Raw genomic sequence first — 21,250 nt, 5'->3', positions numbered from 1 at the left:
TGGGAATAAAAGCTATACATGATTTTTTTCTGTTAGACTTTTCTATTATGGAGCAACAGTATCAGTACTGAAGGAAAGTATCCAGTACTAAAAGAATTTACTACTTAAAGAGAGACAAAACCCATGATCTGTCTAACTGTCAGTCTTTGCAACCTGTTGGTAGGATAAGTAAAAAAAAGATGAGTGGTTTATTCTAATTTTCTTAGTGACACATTCTGGAACAAGGCTTGCAAGATCAGACACAGTTTGCAGAAACTGTGAGACAAATGGGCCTTGTAAATTCACAATGTACAATGTCCTTCACAACTTGGAAAAAACAGAAATGATCACCACTGCAAAAAGAAACATCTGGAAGCATGGCTACTGCTGTTTTGCTCCTGCAAACACTTTGGTTTCTTATAACATAGCCTGGTGGTCAGATCATTCACTCAGGACATGAGAGGACTGTGTTTTTTCCTTTGAACTCAAATGTATTCCACTTCCCTAGACAAGGCATTAACCACTAGGGTTACTGCTTTGATCCCTCTGTTTACATTGTCTCACAGTGCACCAAAAAATGCAAGGCAGACAGCCAGAGCAGAGTATGACACTTTGGCCTAGAAATTAGAAATGCTTGGATGGAATCAGGCTCTCAGGGTTATGTCAGTTCTTACCTCGGGAGATTTGATGTGAAGCCTGGGAAAATGCCAAATGCACCCATCCTCCTTTTTTTCTTCTATAATTTTAAATAGAACTAGTTGCCTTTTCTTATCCAGAGAGTCTGGAATTTGAAAGTTTATGCTCATCCTTTCCTAAGTTTTGGAAATTGGTCAGAGTTCACTCTCATATAAACTACCTTTTTAAAATTTTTTTTTAACCTGGTTTCTCTTCTTCCTGACACGTAGTTACTTTTTGTAACACTTCTAAGTTATTTATTTCCTTTCCTGTCCTTCCTGTACAGAGAAACTGGCTACGGACAGGTGAATTCCTACTCTCAAAGATCTAAGATCTTGGAACTTAGGTCACTGTACATATCTGTTTTGGATCTGTCCCAAAATAATCTCAGGGAACTGCTGCCTTGCTCTTGCAAACCTAACTGGTTATTCTGCTATCAGACATGTAAGCATATCCAGAGCTCCCACATGCTGCAAAATTTTCTGCCTCAAGCCATCATCTCTTCCCATAGTCTGTTTTTTGATGTCCAAAGTTACAGGTAAAATAGAATTAGACAAGGCAATATGGGGAAAGCTTTACTTGCAACTTCCTTATGAAATTAAATTTGATCTTTCTCTGTGAATAAAGAATTTGAAGCACTCATCTGTATTTTCTTCAGTTCTTCTTTTGTGAGAATGTCTCTTTACCATGTGAATGTGCAACTGGGAATTTACTCCCACTGAATTCAATGATTAAAAACAAGACTTCAGTGAAAAATGTTCTGCTGGAAAATATAGTAGAACATCTACAGTGTTATTCAACTAATAAATGTGGGTTCCCTGTGGTGTAGTTTGTGGGAACTGTGGGCTCCTGCAAGGTTTCTCTAAAGCAAACCAGATGCCTGTTTGTTCAAGAATGTTAGTTGTTGTCTGACCTGTCCTCACAACAGCTGAAAGAGAGGAAAAATGCAGCTGAGTTTCACAAAGCTGTTAAAGCAAAAGCTTCATAACTTTTAAAAGCATTTTTAATGATACATTTTTCTTGCTCAAACTCTATGATACTTTCTCTTTGAAGCATAATTGTATTTAGTGAGTATACCTGCCATCTGCATGTACTCTGATGCAACAGCCTCCTGTCAACCTTTTGTTTAGTCACATTAATTATACAGGTTATCAGTAGGATTGTCTGCTCAGGTTGGCTGTGGAGTTTTGCTCAAATCCTGGATATATAATATTGTCCTAAATTCCTTGACATTTGCAGCAAATAACGATCTCTCCATTTTAGTCAAGAAAATTTCTGCTGTCAGATTCAGCTGTTGCCCTCATATTGAAAGGCTGCTTCATAATGTTACCATCTGTCCATTGTAATAAAAGATAGATCTGTCTTTTATACTCACCCTGCGATACTCTATAAATAGCATACCATACAACAAACAGTTCTGACATACTGACTGGTAGATAATTACCTCCCCTTCCCCTAGGTGCTGCTTTGTTCCAGTAAAAGAAGAAAAAAGAAGGAAAAACCTTAATAAAATTATGTGTGTTGTGTTTCTGATCTATGATATATTTCAAACAATCCAGTATGTTCATTCTACATGCACAATTTTTTGGAAATATTTTACTTGTTGGGTCTAAAACTGTAAATCTACATTTTTTTATTAATACTTCTTAATCTGTCTTGCACCTGTAATTTATTTTCACAAACTTCAGATTGCTAGAAACTTTCAAAGAATGCTTTACTTTATTTTATTTTTGTTCTTTGCATCATTAGGAGATTTTTCTGCCACAGCTCTTTTTCAAAGTCCCCTCAATTTAAGGGAAACAGCAATCCCCACATACTTCACATCACAAGGAAAATGAGAATATATTGCATCAGACAGAATAGCTGATTTCTCCATTTGTGAGTGTGTTCATGCCTTGAAATGGCATAGCTGCTTTACACTTTCCATCCTCTTTGAAGTAAAAAGATATCAAGATAGCTGATAAGTATATGATATGTTAGAATACAATAATTTTATTCCACATAAAGTCCCATAAATCACTTCTTTAAGTTATTCTTATGTTTCCTTTATGCTCTCCATATTATTTACCTCCTGCATGTGTGAACACAGAAAGACTTATGGTGAAACTCTATATGCAGAAATTTTGTATAAACTGTCGCTGAGTTTAATGGTAACTTCAGTTTTACACAAAACTCTCAATTTTCAGTTCAAACAGGTATGAAAGAACCTCTTCCTCTTAAAATCATGTATATTTCACAGATTCTTTGATAAAATAGAAGATAAATTTTGAAAATTTGTTCTTGTACCACCACAAGGGGTTTTCCTACCTCCTGTATAGCTGTTGTAATCTCTGCAAAAGTATGTATAGGATAATACATTACGTAAACTTACAGCTTTCCAGCTGCATTATACACGTTTGCACATCCATTGGAAAATTTTTGAGATCCATTGGACAGGAAAGTATTAAAGTCAATCTGAAAGAACACAAAAAAACCCATTAAAAACATACCCTCCCAAATAAGTCATAGAACTGGGCAGGAAGAATGCATGAATATAATGGAGGCAATTAGAAATAGAATACATGATTCAGTAGAAAGGTCTCAAAAAAAAAGGTCCCTATTAGCAGAATCCATCTAACTCAGCCTAGTATGACAGCATGGAAAAAAAAAATTACAGACTTTTAGAAAACTAAATTTTTCAGTAGGGTTGCCTAAATTAATGAGAAATCTAGAGGAATGCAGCAACACTGTGCTTTTTGTGCTACAGCAGAATTATTGCACAGTTCCAGTATTTCAAACCCTTGGCATAAAACTTACCCCAAATTTGCAAAAATTTCATAACATATGCCAGCAGTCATGGTGGAAAAGTAGTTTTAAGTGTTACTGTTCTAAAATAAAGTGCCTAAAATGTCAACACAGAGGCTCAAAGAAACATTTTATGATATTGATGGTAAACCAAAATATGGCTGCAATTTTGAACTATAGCTATGCATTAGTCCTAATACTTCCTGTGAAATTCTTTGCAAATTATAGGCAAAGACGTATTTTTTAATTTTAAATCTAAAAAATTATTTTAATATTTGTTATAATCATTTATAAATTATTTACAATAATTTATCTTTTGCGTAGAAGTTCTCTGAAGAATCAGAAAGAAGAATTCATAAGAGATAAAGGCACAGGTTTTCCCTCCCTGGCTATGCCTTGTGTATCCATTCATCACTCAGGGCCATGACTCTACCTTCATTAATCAGTTCAATTGATAGAATGCCCTACAAAAACCTGAGGAGCTTCAGTTCAATTGCTTACACATAAGGCTCTTCTAGCATGGCTCTTCTAGCATAGCTCTAATCCCCCTCTCTTGAACTCACTCCCCTGTTTTTGACACTGGGGATAAGGGAAGTGGGCAGTAGCTGGCAAGTATGGCTGTATATTTCTTTCACCTATTTTTTTTTCTGTTGGTGACCAAACATCCTTGATTCATTGTTGCTATAATTTATGTTTAGCCAAACAGTGATAGAGCTGCATGGGGAGAGTCTGAGGAGGGAAGTCAGACCCATCCTGTACTCCCATGCTGTTTAAAATAGTTCCAAAGGGAAATTCTGGCTAGTAGGCTGGTAACACAGCAAGTCATTTCAGAGGCACCTGGACTTTGTGCTTCAGTAAATATTTTAGCATTTTATATTAAGTATTCATTGAGCTGGGAACTGTTACCTTCCATTATTTTCTTGTCTGTATTGTCTCAATGCAATTAGAGATGAGGAGAAATTAGGGAACGAAAGAAAGAAGCAAATTTAGAAACTTCTTTTTTTTCTCTTTTAATGTCAGCACAATAGCAATTAGCATATCTCCCCTTATCAGAAGGTTAACTCACTCAAATGCACATTGGCACAAGATGCCAATGATGTGATTTTAAATCTGTTTCAGAAACTGCTATAGTTCTTAATTAAATCAGGGCAACATAAACTTTCTGGCTTCATAAGAAACAGAGGAACTATCTGGTGTCTGCTTTCAGCACAGTTGATGTTTGCCTTTATAATTTAATATGATACTCTTTCTGACATTTGGGGTTTTTCACCCCATTTCATGTGGCCATGAACTTGGTCTGAATTGAAGTTGCAATCCAAACTTGTTTCAGCTGAGTGGTGGGGTCTATACTGTGTGCTGTCTGTATTTGGAAGGAGTAGGGCAAGGCAGGGAAATATTTGATTAGAGTGGAAAAACAGCCAGTGCCTCTTGGGGTGACTCAGTCTGCAGATAATTGATCTAGATTTACTTCTACTTGAATCCAGAGAAGGAATCCTTTTAACCTGCTTTGAATCTGTTTCTAGTGACAGAATACATATTGTGACACTGAAGATTGATTATATTCCCAGAGTGGCAGACTAACCTCCTTTTGGATATGAAATCCTCATCAGAATTTTAACCCAGTCCTTTCTCCTTGTGTAAGCTTGGAGAAGTGCTGCCTAATGGCACCGGAAGGAGGGAAGGAGGAAGGAGACTCTTGCCACTGACACATCCATGCAAGTCATAAAGATTTCTTCTTCTCCAGAATAAAAAGTGTTTACAGATTCCCAATGCCTCTTCAGAGTCTAATTACATATTAATTCAGTGTCATAAAAGCATGAAAAGCAAAACACTTAGTGAACAATAGTATATTCATTTTGAAAAGAGTAACATTTTGCACAAGTGAGTCACTGCTTCAATACCAAATCTAGTGGGGCATTAGCATACTTATATCTAATGTGTTTCTCATTAGATTGGGTTCCTGATGACAATAGTAAAATGCCTACTGATGTCTGTATTAAAAGGAAAGTGGTGGGAAGAGAAGTGGGATAATTAGATTTTGTCAATACTTATGATTACTGCTTTCAGCTTCTTAAAACCTTTTCAAAAATTTACTTTCCAGTTTTCACTCCATTTTCAGAGATGAGTAAATGACTACTCTTTAAATGTCATACTTCCTCAAACAGGCCATGGTTTCAGGTTGAAGGGCAGCCGCAATATCCACAAAGGGGAAAAGAAGTAAAATTGGATTGTCGTGACATTGGAGGCCACAGACTCTGAAACTTGTATGTAGGCCAACTTAGATTATAATACTACAGGATTGTTTGGTCTGTGGAGTGTCCTAATTCCTCTAGGCTCAGTACCTATACTTTAAAATGGGAAAGAAATTTTTCTTATTACTTTTACTATGTGCATGCCTAATGAGTGATCATTTTCTATTTTAATATAAACAATGAATGCTGACAAAATTCTGCATTCAAAACTCACAAATAAGAGTTCTGCATGACTAGCAACAGAATATATGTTTTAGAAAATCCTAATTATACTTTCGAGCTTCTATTTGAAAAAAACCCATTAGATTAGAGACTCACCTGATGGAATAAAGTACATTTCCATTCTTGAAAATCCTCAACAACTTATTATCTGTTGTAACTTCATGAAAGTTGGCACCTTTCTCATTAGCAAAGAACAAATCAGGTTTCCAAATGGAATCCAGCATGGATGGATCTAAATCTAAGGAGTCATCTGGATATTCACTGTATGCGAGGCGTGGATCATTCCAATTCTGACGGAGAAAGATGTTCACTCGGTAATCCTGAATAAAAGAGAAAACAAGCAAAGCTTTATCAAGCATAGGGATTTAGCTTTTATTTCATTTCTCAGCCATGTAATCCCCTGTCCATCTGTGGATGACAAAAGAATTACTTAGCTGAATGTCAGAATGATACCTATTTATATTAGTGGGGACACAATGGATAAGAATAAAGATGCATTTCAGGGCAATCAAAAAAACCCCTAAGATAAGGAAATCCAACCTCCATGTACAGTTCATATAATTCCATATAACTCTACCCTACCTATCTACCTACTCTATCACAAATTTGTCTTGAATTTGAAATGAGAAGCATAAAAAGAGTTTTATGGTGTTACCTTTTTCTGCTCAAACCCTGGCAGGGGTATTCCCACTTCCTCCTCTCTCTGTCAGTGAAAATCTGTCCCACTGTAAGGGAAGTTAAATTAATTTTTTTTTTCCCTCTCTAATCCTTACTTGTTTTAGACCCACCACACAGGCTTTCTGTGCCTCAGTTCCCCATTGAACATTGTGTGAGCAGTAACTTGCCATACAGCAGTCTGAGGAGGGCACACGTTCCTCCTGTCTTCAAATAGGGTAGAGACCCTATAAATCTTTATGATAAATTAGATTAGCTACAGGTGTAGTCACCTGAATTTCTACAGAAAGTCCTGTCTTAATCAAGAGGACGTTTTTAGAAAAGATGAGTGAGTGCTTCCAGCTTCTGGAACTCATTTTGCACATACATTCCGTCAGAAATGTATTTATGGCTCCACTTTCTTATAACTTTACCACTCTGAAAATATTTAGTTTTAAATAAAGGTGAGTAATAGCTTCTCATTACATTGCATTTAGAATTGAGACTGAACATAAGGGCATAGGAACTATACTTTTAATGGTCAAAATAAGATTTTCCTCATTATTTGAACTGCATTAATGAAAAAGATCAAAATAAGGTAGAGAAAAAGATAGGTTAGCTGCAGGGAGAAAATGGCAACTGGATTTCAGACCTTACATGACACTTCTAAATATAACAGAAGTTAAAATGAATCACTTTTTTATGGTTAAAAGAGATTATGAAAATTAATTTTAACCAGAAAACTTTTTGAGTCAGAATGAGAAATGAAGTGTACAGGATTGAGAAATAAAATTTAGCCAAAAACTATGGATACTAGTTTTTATAGGTTAGACTAACGAGTTGAAACCCCATTGGTGTAGAAATTGTTGGTTAAAAATCCATCATTTTATTGATATTTCTCTTAGGAAACTTGGAGCATGCAGACAAGTAGTGGGAAGAATCATTCCAACAGACATGATAAAGGATGGCAGGAACCTCAATATGCAACATTTATTAATGAGAAACAGTTTTTCATATCTGCAGCATCCTGCTGCTTTGGTCAATTTAATTACTCAGCTTGACTGAGTAAGTAAGAGTAGCCAAATATGCTAAAAACATGCTTACCAAGTATTGTCAATACTTGCCAATATTTGCAAATCATATAGAGAAAGTCCCAGTAAAGAATTTTATGTTCCCATAACTTTAAAAATTTTTAGCACAAAGAAAGTAAGTAGAAAACTACACCCGAAAAATGAAATTAATTCAGATTACTGTTTCCAGCAGAGGAAAAAGGCTCTCTGACCAAATGGAAGCATGCAATATTAAATGCATTGGAATTGTTAATCAACTGCTTTATTTAAAGAAATAAACTGTTAATTAATTTGTTAAACACAAGCACACAAACACAACCCAACCCCTTTCAGAAAAGGACTGAAAGACATTTTCATCATGGGTAGGGACAGCCTCAAAAGTCATAAAAAGTTCTTATGAGAACCTGTTGGTGTTTTTTATAATTAGTTCCATGATGTGATAAAACCAGAGCCAGGATTTGAACTTTACAGATGTAGAAACAAGCCAGTATTTTCTGTATGTTTCCAAAGTAAGGCAAAATTTTTAGACAAGCTTGTGCCTCAGTGCTCACCAATCGATATTTTTGGTGTCTTCGAATAAGAGGGAATAATAACTCTTGAAATATTCTTGTTTCTTTGCATGACATCCCAAATATCATGTAGAACCAGTTTCCACTCCAGATTGCTGTAGAAAATCAAAAGGACAGGAGGAAGAAGGATGTGGGAGCAATGACAGCTCCACTGCCCTTCCCAGCACGGGCGATCCTTGCACTGAAGGAAACAGCTCTAAACCTGGGGCACTGGGGTGGGAGCACTGCAGCTCTCAGGACTTTGTATTTCAGCCCAACCCAAGCTTTATATTTTACATTATATAACCTGAGGTATGTCTACTTACTTTACTGTTCTCAGTAGAATGTGAAGACTTTATGGACAGGATTAGTTGGGGAGTAAAGGTCTTCTCACATGTGTGAGACAGAACAGGTGAAAAATGCATAGCAGGAAGGCCAAATGGAAAAGGAAAATGGAGAATGACAAATTATAGACTCCTTTCAAAATTATATTAAGTTATTCTGTATGTCAGTATGAGTAAAGTTTATTGGTTCAAATTGTTTCCAGCTTTTAAGATGAAAAAAGTCCTGGTTAAACTTTTCACTGAAGCAACTGGAGATATTTTTCATTGCTACCTCCCTTGAAAACTCTGCCATTGGCACTCATTATTCACTTAAAAAATATCCTAATCTATCAAATGGAAAGAGATATATTTGACTGCTATTTTATGAAGGACAAGTATTCATCATCTCAGTTTATAATTACACATTATGAGCACAAGGCCTAACTACTTTAAACAAGTAGGGTTGTTTGATGCAAACACAGACACCAGAATCAAACTGCCTGAATTGATTTGTTATCCTACAAGAGACTCCGTATTCTCATGTGCTATTTGCCTGAAAGAATGACTCCTAATTCAAATAACTGTGACAAAAAAGTCCCTTGAGGGGAGGGGGAAATCATTATTTAAGTTGTGGTGACTTTCACAGCCTCATCTGTAACCTCAAGGCTGCCATTGTCTGAACAGCTGCTGTACCTTGGTTCTACAGAACGAGAGAGAGACGTGGTTCTGCACTCATTTCACCATACTTCAAAACCTTAGCACAAGCTGAACCTTCTTAGAGGGTCAGGATACTGTTCAACTGCTTCATAAGGCTCAATAAAATAAAAATTGGAGATCAGGTAATTGCTCTTTGCTGTCCTTGCCAAGGCTCAGGCCACTATGGACCTCGGTACTAACATTTTTATTAGTAATTTCCAGCACATGGTAAAATCTGAAACACTTACAGGATATTTTGATTTCTCCTTCATTATACTGTACAGATAGAGTTATATTACCACAACATACAGACTGTAGCTTCATTGAGATTTTTTCCCAAATCTTCAAGATACTAATTTCCTAATTCTCACTATTTCTTTAATGTATTTTTCATATGCACTGCATGTGGAATCCTTCCAGATCTGAGAGATTCCAAAACATTGACTATCACCTGTTCTCATAAGTTTTGTATGCTATTATTTGAGCCAAGTCTTCAGAATTTCATGCATAAATTACAGAACTCTCTCTGCTGCCATTCCAAATATAATAATTTTGCCTAACATATACTTCTAAGCAAAATCTAGACTTGCCTTTTGTATTGTGTAGTTAAGTGATTCTTCCTTCACTTGTTTTAATTCACTGTAAAATTTTAACATGGAAAAGTTCTTACAGACTTTGGAAGAATGCTGATAAGAGTAAACATAAGACACTATAACAAATATTTTTCTTGTAGAAAGTTTTTTCTTCATGAGTTACCTATGAAACTTGTAATGAAAGCTCATTTTCACTGCTGTAGAAGAAAAGCTTATGTGTTGCAGAACACATTGATAGTTTTAATTTTTACTTCTGAGATTTTCCAAACTGTCTTGGTGTCTGAAAAACATGCAACTTGACATGCTTTTTATTGCTGCCTTGATTGGTATAATTAGACAGGATGGCCTGAGGCATAATAGTACTTTGTGGTAATTACATCTTTCCATTTTAAATTTATTCACTGTTCTTAAGCACTGTGGCTGCACATTGGGTAATTAATTACTTTGTCCAAATTAATGAAATTTTCTAGTTTTCCTTTACACAGCTGAAAATTTCAGACTGGACCAAACGTTTTTAAGCCAACAATTTCAATATGCCTTTGACAAAACTTTTCTAGTACAGAAACTCAAATATTTAAATTGAAGTTAGCCACTCAAATTGTAAAGTCATTTTCCATGCAGGTTACCAATGCCACTGCAAAATCAAAGCAGGAGAAGAACCGTGAAAGTGACACTCACATTTGAAAAATGCAAATATAGTCTTTGTGTTCTGAAGGATTGCCTTGTATTTCCTCATGCTTAATCGTTGGAGTTGCATCATTACTGAGATTACCTATGGTGCAGCCTTATCTGTTCAAAAGGATATGTAAAGATAAGTGCAGGGAAGGATGATACAGGACTAGACAGGGCAGTCAGTTCTGTGAGAGTAGACATGAAAAGTTGGATTTCTTTAAATTGATAATGCAAAGGACTTGTGTTATGACTTAATGTATTACTTGGTTGCTTTCTGTAAGTATATCAAAGGGGAGGGAGAAAATATTTTAAATCTAAAGACAAGAAAATCATTCCTTAACTTTCAATAAATTTAGACTGAGCTGAAATGGTTCATCTATTTTCTTATGCTAAAAACCACTGGTGATGTTTTCATTGGTTTTATTTGTTATAGTAAATAAGGGGATTTTTAATTTTTTATTACATCTTTGCACTATCACTGGAGTACTATTTAGAGTTCCCTTGATCCCAGCATAAGGAGGGAACTGCTTGAGCAAGTTCAGAGGAGAGCCACAAAGTTGATAAGAGGACAGGAAAACCTCTGCTACAAAGACGAGGTGAGAAAGTTGGAGCTGTTCAGCCTGCAGAACAGCACTGGAACAGGGAGGTTCTAGGTACTGCAACTCTGGCAGCATTCAAGGGCAGGCTGGATAAGGCTTTCAGCAACCTGGTCTAGTGGGGAGTGTCCCTGCCCATGATCTTTAAGGTCCATTCAAATCCCTTAACATTCTATGATTCCAGGGCTGAACTGCAGTAAGAATAGTGCATATATCTAAGCTGTTTGGCATTTCACTTAATGAGTGAAAACCAATTGCAACAAGGTTCATGCTCCACCATTAACTGTAACTCATTAATCTGCCAAAGATTTACCATAGCAGCCAAAGAGAAATTAACTGTGATTTAAATCAATTGCTTATTACTTAGCTTTAATTGACACATTAAATCTGTGTCAGAGTACCAATATTTGATTATTGCCAAACACCCCTGAAAACAAATTTTTCCATTCTGAAGAGCTGTAGGGCATTCATTACAAGAAGCCATGCAGATACACTGTTAATTATAACAGTCTGTCTATGGCACAGAGAATTCTTCTTGGTGATCTGTTGCTGGATGTGTCCATAGGTGGGATCTCTCCTTCCAGAACTGATTTTGGCAGTGGGTAAAACTAAGGATGTCCTTCTTGTTCAGACTCTGAAATTACAGAACCCATATAGAGGCTGAGAGCAACTGCAGTACTGTACCACTTCTTTAGTACGAAGCAACTTTGTGAATTTTCTAGAACCACGATTCCTCCCTCAGACAGCAATGTCTGCATGGATGTGCCTTAGGAAAATTACTTCCTCTTGCAATTTTTGTTTCTAATCTTCCTATGATTCTTCTGTATAAGGAAAAAGATTCAGTTCCGCATTCAAACACATGGAAAATTTTCCTGTCTGGTCCTGCCTGAAGTTAGCTGGCTAAACACACTGTGGGTGATTAGGATGTCTAGATTTCAGCCCTTGAAGGCTGAGGATGAGCAATAAGACCTGTTCAAATCCTGGGAAAAAAAATCTAATCCTAGTCTATATTGAAAATTGTGGGTGCTCCTGCTCCCTCCATGAAGTAGGATGGCCCAGATGGATGGGAGGTTTAGGTGACAACTAACTTGCCTCTGATCTCAGGAAGATTTAAAAATTATTTGAGCTATTCAGAAAGGACTGTTGATGGGTTTGAATGAACAGCTCTTCTGAGCAGTAGATTTTAAGGTGTGTATTAATGTTTTTAATATTTCTAGGGTTTTGGGGTTTTTTTGTAAGTTAATTTTTGGGGTTTTAGTTTGGTTTTGTTTGTTTCTCATACATTTCAGAGCTAGTAGATATCCCAGTGGGTGTCCTGTGAATGGTTTGGTTATAACTTTATTTCAATTTCACCTAACTCCTTTCAGTACTCCAGTAACTATTCATCAATACTCATATTGAAGTCAATAGAACTAGAAGTCACTTGGCAAAGGGCTGGCTAAAACTAGTACTTCAACATTGCTACCTGCAATATCAGACCTCAGACTTCCTTACAAACTTAAAATTTAGAGTTCAGAAAACACATTTACACACCACTTCTGCACCTAGTGGTCTCCCTAGGTGTGCTACCCGCTTTCATATCTTTGGATTCGGAAGTGATATAGCTTCTGTTAGCATTCTGGCTGGCACAGATGAACACTTCTTGCTTTATGTTCTTCTGGGATAAATAATACCTCATTTGACACCACTACAAATGATGGAGGATGAGAACCTACTGCAACTACTACGGTTCTGTCTTTGCCTTAGAGAAAGTATTGGGTCATTTACAGGATGCTTATTAGCAGAGAGCTATCAGACTTTATCATTCAATCCACAGCTAAAAAAAGAATATAGTCAGTAGTTTCTGAGAGAGGTCCTTGATTTTTGCCTTACTTACTCCCTTTTCTTTTTCACAAAACATTCAAAATAAGTTGAACAATGTGTTACAATATCTACTTATGTTCCATACCTTTCAGATATAAAACATTGCAAATAGATGCATTTGGTTTATCTTAGCATTGAGTGACTTTGTTGAGTTTGTTATCAGTAGCAATTCTGGATTTTAGTTTATGTGCTCACATATAATCATCAGAAGTCAAAGGTAGTTAATATCTAGGGTGCTTATTATTAAAAGGATTAATTATAGTACTGACATACTGTATAATAATGTTTGTCATAGCTCCTACTGGATGTCCTAGAATATTTATTAATTATAGATTCAATATACTACTCCCATATTTAATGGAAGCTGTGTGCTCCCAAGTCCTTATGCATTACACTAAAATCACATTTTGAAGCTTGTTCAGTGTAATTGCTTTTTTAAGCTTTAGCTCAGGGGCTTTTAAAAGGTTTGCACTTTCAAGCAGTAGTATAAGGGATTAGATGATAAAGGACATGACAATTACATGAACAAACAACATACACTAAGCCTCTGTCTTCATTTGGTCCTTGCCAGGTTCTCACTTAACAAAAGATTCTGTTTTTTTCTGCAAGCAAATGATGTGTCCCTGAAGAAGTTTTTGCTCTAACAGCAGAAGGTACTTCTTGCTAAGTGAAAAGTTAAGTTTCTCTGAGATTTTTCATTTGTTCACAAGACTTTTTGGTGCTATACTTTCCATTTTGTAATGATGCATTTTATGTTAGCCCTTAGAATATGACTGGTTTCAATGAGTGACTGAATGGGTTAATTTTATAATTCTTTACTGAAAACATGTATTTGAAATCACCCTCAGTTTCATCTCCTCAGAGAAATATAACCAAATGAGATCAAACAAAATTTTGGAAATTCCATATAAAATTTCTCTGATGCCTTTCTTGTGTTGGTAGACAAGTATGACATTGTCTAGAATAGGGTAAATAAGGTAAAATAAAAGGTAAAGCTAAACTAGGTCAAGCTCAGAAGCAGGGCCAGATAACTCCCATAGTCTATAAACACCTGCTAAAGTAGGCTATGAGAAGGAATATATTTCTAATTTAAACAAACTTGATCAGATATGAGTTGACCTTTAATTTATTGATATCCATGAAATGCACCAAGAGGTCTGTAAGGAAAATCATGTTAAATTAGTGGTTTTACAATGATACCATGGCAACACAGAAAATTTTATGTGTATTTGAACTGTACCAGTACTGAGAAGAAAGGAAATTATTTGTTTGTCTACCCAAAGACATCATCTAGTGGCATTTGAAAGCCCAAAGATATTTTGCCTTTTGGCTGCTCGTTCAAAAAGATGCATGTGTCTCCTGCAATCCTGTGATATGTGAACTTCCCAGATAACTCAGGGAGTCTTAGGCATTATTAAGGCCACACTAAACACACTTGGGCAACTAAATAAAGCTCTTCAACAGACACAAACGCCATTCAGTATCGATTTGCTAACCTGTTCATTTCACGAAGAAATTAACTTTCTGGACAAGTACATGTGGGTGTGGGTCTAGCTGAGGAGCAAGGGAGAAAGAAGAAATGTAAATTTTATGGCCTTCCACTAGGTCCATGATGAAAGGGGTAGAAGTAAAGGTAACTTATTGAAAAGTGAATCCTTATTTTAAAAGATCTCAGATATTGTACTTTGTAATACTACAGGAATACCAAAACACTAGTCACAGGCACAAATCTAAAACATTTTCCCTACATTTTGCTAAGCTGGGAAATAGTCATGTTACCTTATGAGGTCTAGTATAAATATTTAGGAATTGAAGTAAAACTATCCAAAATTATAGAAATAATTAACCAGTGTAAAATATCAATATATGCAATGAAAACTGTTTTTATATTTGTATTTTGTATATATTTTGTGTATGATATACATTAACAAGACACGCAAATTATGTATTTAATATAGTCAGTTTTCTGAAACTGTAGAGCAGCCACATTCACAAAAATAAGGAAAAATATATTGCAAACAAGGGACCTAATAATAGCTGACAAGAAACATCAAATTTTCAGTATTCTATCCCTTCAATCCTACCAGGAGTTAAGTAGCTAAACCCTCATTCAATTTAAATCTTTTAAAAGAAGATAGAGGAAGTAAAAAGAAGATTGTGAGAGATCTGGCATATTGTAGCTTACAATGTTTGTAGATGGAAATCAGACTAGAAATCTTCTTTAACTAATCCTGTTATGCCAATAAATTACTTTGCAATATGTTCCTATATATTTATGTTTTCAAAATCCATTAACTGAAAAGAAACCTAGTGACTGAAAGATCAGGAAATGTAAACACTGGTTATTTTTTAAAGCAAGAAAATAAATTCAGATTTTCCAAGAGTGCTTTTGAAGATTATAGTGTTATCATCGAAAACAGGTAAACAAGAAATAATGAATATCTACTTTTTCTCAGTTACGTGCATTCAATATATTTGTTTATAATTCACCTTTAATATGTTAATGATTGTAATAAAGTTTTAGGTTAGTATCTATTCACACTGCCTCAGTTTTCAATGAGAAATGCCTTGAGGAGCTGGCTGCCTGTTTCTTTTTTTTTTTTTTTTTATGGGAAAGAAAGATATGGGATTAAATTTGCTCCTAGGCAAAATTAAATTTTAAGCCAAGAGGCTTCCAAGTTGGGATCTTTCTGAACTCTGCAGAAGGCTGCAGCTTGTTTGAGCTGAGGTAAAGTTGATTTACTTCACAGTGGCTGTTACAGGGCTATGTTTTGATTTGTGCTGAGCACAAGATTGATAATATAGAGGTCTTCTGTTATTGCTGAGCAATGCTTTAAAAGGGCCAAAGCTTTTGTTTGTTTGTTTTGTTTTTCCAACTGCTGTGCTGGTGAAGAGACTGGGGGTGTGAGGGAAATTGGGAAGACACAGAGCTGGCATGGCTAATGCCCACTGACCATGGCAATATACCCAATATGACCATATGGCATCGTGCAGTATTTATCGGGGGAGAAAGAGGTAGAGGGGCAAGAAGGAGGAGGAGCATATTTGGTGTGATGGTGTTTGTCTTGCCAAGTAACTGTTATGTGTGATAGAGCCCTTCTTTGGGCTCCGTGGCTGAACACCTGCCTGCCCATGAGAAGCAGTGAATTCATTCCTTGTTTCGCTTTGTTTGTTGCCCTATCAAATTGTCTTTATCTCAGCTCACGAGTCCTCTGACTTTTAACCTTCCAATTAATTCTCTCCCTGATCCTACTGGTGGAGGAATAAGAGAGAGGCTGGGTGGTTCTCATTTGCTGGCTGGGGTTAAATAATGATGAGGGATTTTTGTTGGCTTTGCAGTGCTTTACAGCCCTGAATGAAATTGCTGAGAATTTCAAAGCCCCAGCAAGCTGGAGCACTAGAGGCATAGGAGCAGAGAAGCCTATGAGCTGGGATTACCTGCAATTTGGATAGAGGGAGGAAAGTGTCAATCCATAGATCTCTGTCTAGAGACATCTGTCTGATGAATCTAAACAGCAGAGTAGCACTTCCTGGGTAAGATGGTTAATTAGATTAAGGGTAAATGGAAGTGCTTAGGAGTGAGAGGAGACAGAACCCAATTTCTGTGCTGAAGGACATGGCTGCTACTGCTGAAGCCCACATAGTATATCTGAGATTCGGAAGTCATAAGGGTTATTTTGTGGAAAAAGAAATCAAACTATCTGAGAGATGATGAGTTTTTTTTATTTTTTTAAATTGGTATTTGGATCTAAAGGGATTTGGGGGGGAGGAAGAGGTCTAACACTACTGATGTAATGGCAGTAATTACATAGGGAGTGGCATGTCAATGGAAAATGCATATCATACCACACCTTGCTGTGATCATATCGACTTTTAAAGAAAATTAAAGTCTGATTCACAGACTCATAATACTTCTTGTTCTGCAAGCTTTTAACAGCCATAATTGATAGCATGCTGCGTATTGTCTATTAAAAAAATAATCTGGTATGTAAAAACCAGATTCTTACAAGCATTTTTGATGAATTGTATAATTTTACTGTATAATTTGAAAGTATTATAAAATGGTTTCAACTTTTTTTTTAATATATGATTTAAAAAATATCTTTGCAGTATGGGTATGATGTATAGAAGTCTGAGTATACAGATCTTTTATGTTGAGTGATTACTTTGGCTACTGTAATTAAAAATTCACACCCAGCTCCTGCACACCCAGAGTGCAGGAAGTACCAAGTGTTCAGAATAGAATGAAGACATGGTGGGAGAACAGAGTTTTAACTGATGATAAAACAATGCTTTGAAACTTATTCAAATCAAGAATTTCAAGGTCATGTAGAATGTTTGTACTAAGAACTTTTCCAGGGCATATTTTCTAGACTTCAGAACAGAAATTAGGAACAAAGGTGACAATCAAAAAATCCTTTATTTTCTTAATTCAGCTTCATTCAACAGCTATTCTAAAGTCCACTGTAGCTTTTGTTACTGTAAAAACAGTAAATTGTGAGCTCATGCAAAACTGAGGGAGGCAGACTAGAATCATACAGTGATAGATGGGGATTTATGGGCTTAACTCCTATTAGTGTTAATGGGAGTTAAGGACAAAATCCACATATATCATGATGAGATTAATTTCCATTGCTTAAATACATATTATGAAGCAGCTACACTAAAGATATTTTTTAAACTATTACTTTTGACCTAGTCCTTTAACTATTTTAAATAATGTTTTTACACTGATATCTGTGTTATAATTTTAGAAATCATCATGAATGTTGCAAAATCATAAGCCCAAGGGAGTTAATCTTTCATGATTGCAACAAAATAAGAAACTTCATAAAGAGCATACCTCATATGATGTGAACAGAGCTATGTAGTGATGCCACAATCTTATTTTCACAGACATTAAGATTTCCTACAATAGTGACTGAGTAGAACTCAGCTTGCAAATTAGATATTTTCGCATCTTTTTCTGGATAGTGCTGCAATTGCTATACCAGGATGTAGATTTTTAGGAACAGCCTACCTGATTACAGCCTTCAACAGATTGAAAAGACTAATATAATAATGTGGAAGTAAGTAAGAAGATACTGGGAGGGATGGGAGTAATGCCGCATGATTTCATAGTGCAGTGCTGTACAAGTAATGGTTTTCCCTTTAAGTGAGAAAGAGCAGTCAGAGGAAGAGGAATCAATGTAAACAAACATAGATAAGGGGAAATAAGAGGTGAGAACAGATCTAATCTTTGCTAGAAGATTAGATCACTTTAGGTAAACAAAGGATATAAAAATTTAACTAAAGGCTAAGTCTCCCTTGGAATGAAAAGATAAAGATTCTGGAAGAACCTCTGAAAAGTTTGTAAAGAAACCATTTGGGTTTTAGGAAGCATTAGAACAGGTGATGAGTAGTATTTAAAGCAGCACTGTACACAGTAGCAAGGGCTTGAGCTGATGATGTAGGAGGTCACTTCAGGTCTTCTGTAGCTAATGATTGCAGTAAGTGCTATGGGGAAGTAGAAAGCTTTGTGCCTATAAACTGAGTTGTTCAGCTTTCTGTAATATAAAGTGTTTTAACAAGCATTCTTTAAGAATGCTTGTTAAAATGCACCAATGAGAAGAATACATTTGTATGTCTGGGTGAGCAGATTATAACACCTGTACTGGTAAATATTTATCTGTTTTAGATAAACCAGAACAATTACTTCTAGCTTAGAGTAGTAAGGCAACTGTAGGTCTGGGTTCAGCTTTTTCTTCAAATGAGGTAAAAAATATTTGAAGCTAAGTTTCCATTAATGTAAACAAGAATTAAAAACTGTGACTCAGCACACAAGCAACAAGGCTACTACTGCTACCACTTCCCTAGACCTAAGAAACATTCTCTGACTAATAGGTTATAAAATGTTTTCAGAACATGTTTATACCTGAAGCTGGTATAGATAGTTGTATACATGATTTGACATTTCTTCCAGGACCAGGAAGTCAAAGCAGAAGGTACTGTATGCATTTGGTAATAGTATAGAGAGGTTTTCTGAATATACCAGCAAATTAGATACTTGACTCTTGTGTTTCTATGCACAGCTTCAAATTGAACTCATTCCTAACCAGCACCTCTGAAAACATGTCCTCAACACCCGTTAGTGATATGGAATACAACAAACACATCACCCTTGACCCACTGTTGCAATGCAATGCCATGTCACATCTTGCAACTTGGTGAGACATCTGGAACATGGCTGTGCTACCTTTGCTTTGTATTTTCTTGTCCCTCTCCACTTTGTTATGCTGTTGTAAAGCCAGCCAGTGTTTTACATGATATCTTACACCACAATTTCCAGGGAATTCCAAGATTCACTTCTAAAAAGTTATCCTAAACTAAAAGTTCTAGAGCAGAAGTGTACATAAAAATGCTTTCCATTTTTGCTTGGAAAACCAATGGGTGTAGGGATTCCTTTTTAAATTTGAAAAAAAAGAACAATTTGTTCGCTATTTGTTTGCTAATTTGTATCTTGTATACACAGTGATGTGTTTTTCCAAGCAAACTTTGGCTGCATCCCATAGAGTTTCCTTATAATATGGAATAGATGCTGTATCTCAGGAGGGTGATATGAACTCTCTGATTAGAATGCAGGTTCAGCAGCAGGATTTGCCTGGATTACTCCAGACATGTAACAAACTGGACAGCTGTACACCCACTAGAATTTGTAAAACCTCTGTCTACTCCTGACTCTGTAACCCAGGATCAGGGTGGCAGAGGCTAGTGTTTGAAAAATAAAGGATGTTATACAATCTGATACCCAAACTTGCACAAGAACAATCAATTTTTCTGTGGCTCCATAGAAGGGAGTTGATTGTCCGACAGGGACTTTTTCTTTTTTTTTTTTTTTTTTTTTAATTCTGAAACTGTTAAGTGGCCATTATTGTGAGGCCTTACTTTCACTCATCTAAGATACAAAGCATAGGTGTTCCTCAAAACTTCAGTATTAACACATTGCTATATATACTGGATGGATTTTTCAGTGTATTTTCAGTAAAGAAAGGCATCCATTTCCTTGTATTTGAGACATCAGCCTAAATGATTCATTTGAGGAAAAATGCTTGATTAAACTCTTTAGCATTGAGGTTTGTAATGTGTACAAGGAAACACTTCTTCCAAGCAATCTACTGAAAGACAACCTGGAGAGGTAGTGGGCAGCCCCCCTTTCTCAAAAGGAGAGAGAGAGAGAGAGAGAGAGAGGTGCCAGTGCTATCTTGAAATTCGATAGCACCGGCCTGGCCGGGGAGGAGAAGGGGGGGGCCCACGAGGGAAGAGTGCCCAGAGTTCGAGATAAGCAGAGACTGTGATTTTAACCCTTCTGTGAGACGATGGAAAACCTTGCAAATGCTGATCCTCCGGGAGCTGAGAGAGGAGAGAAACGGATAAGAAGGAATGCACAAGTGTGATCCAGAGTGGTGCAAGTGAAGAAGGACTGGGAGAAGTTGAGAGAATCCTAGGTGGAGGAGATGATGGAGTGGCTTTTGGCTGGACTTTTCTTGTATTAGCCATGGATAGAACCTTTCCTGTAATACAGAGACTGCATTTTAGGGGGAGGCTGCGCCAAAGGAGTGATGTGTGCGGAGACGACAGGTGATGAAATGATGGTGAGACCCCTCGGCCCCAGGGGGTGAAATATTGGGGGGGACTGGTGTCCCGAAATGAGGTGAGAGACTGTCGCTCTCTTATGGAACTGGGCAAGGCCTCCTTGAAAGGGGAAACCCTAAAAGCAGCTCTGGTCCATGTGCAGTGGTGAGAGCACTGAACATGGAAGGAAGAAGTCACGACGTGTAGTTGCTGAGTGACGGGGATTTACCTGTGGTGGCACAAGGAGGGCTCCTTCTCTCCTTAATGAAATGAGAAGTGATTATCTGAAGGGTGGAGATGGACTGAGTTGATTATCTGAAGGGTGATGGACTGGATTAAGATCTAAGGTTCTGTAATATTCTGTAAGAATTGAGTGGGGGGAGGAGAAATGTTTTAAAAGGTTTTCCATTCTGCTCTGTGTGTTAATTTTATTGTAATTGTGTAATAATAAAGTTTTTTTCTTTTGTTGCAAGTGGAGGCCTGCTTTGCTCTGTCTCTGATCACATCTCACAGCAGACACCAGGGAAGATGGGTTTTCATGGGGGCACTGGCACTGGGCCAGGGTCAAACCATGACACTGGAATAGGTACAATAGAACAAAATCAGAAATGCCTGTTGAAGAAAGATGAAGCTAATGAAATGAAAGAGCTGTGGTTCATGAAAGGAGAGTAATTATGGTGGCTTTAAAAAGGGTTGATATGGTTTAGAAGCC

The 21,250-nt window shown here is 36.6% G+C and overlaps 1 protein-coding gene across 2 annotated transcripts in view; it reads right to left on the bottom strand.

The window, feature by feature from the left end:
- Window positions 1–21,250, bottom strand: part of GLRA3 (glycine receptor alpha 3) — an 87,576-nt gene that overhangs the window by 35,229 nt on the left and 31,097 nt on the right. For both annotated transcript variants that reach the window (XM_038135466.1, XM_038135465.1), the window contains exons 4-5: window positions 6,009–6,232; window positions 3,026–3,108 (exon numbers count right to left, since the gene is read on the bottom strand). In XM_038135466.1, the coding sequence (XP_037991394.1) occupies window positions 3,026–3,108; window positions 6,009–6,232 (307 nt within the window). The remainder of the gene's footprint in view (window positions 1–3,025; window positions 3,109–6,008; window positions 6,233–21,250) is intronic.

The sequence above is a fragment of the Motacilla alba genome, chromosome 4 (assembly GCF_015832195.1).
Source record: "Motacilla alba alba isolate MOTALB_02 chromosome 4, Motacilla_alba_V1.0_pri, whole genome shotgun sequence".
In the NCBI taxonomy this organism is placed as follows: domain Eukaryota; kingdom Metazoa; phylum Chordata; class Aves; order Passeriformes; family Motacillidae; genus Motacilla; species Motacilla alba.
This window is presented reverse-complemented; position numbering and strand designations above follow the sequence as displayed.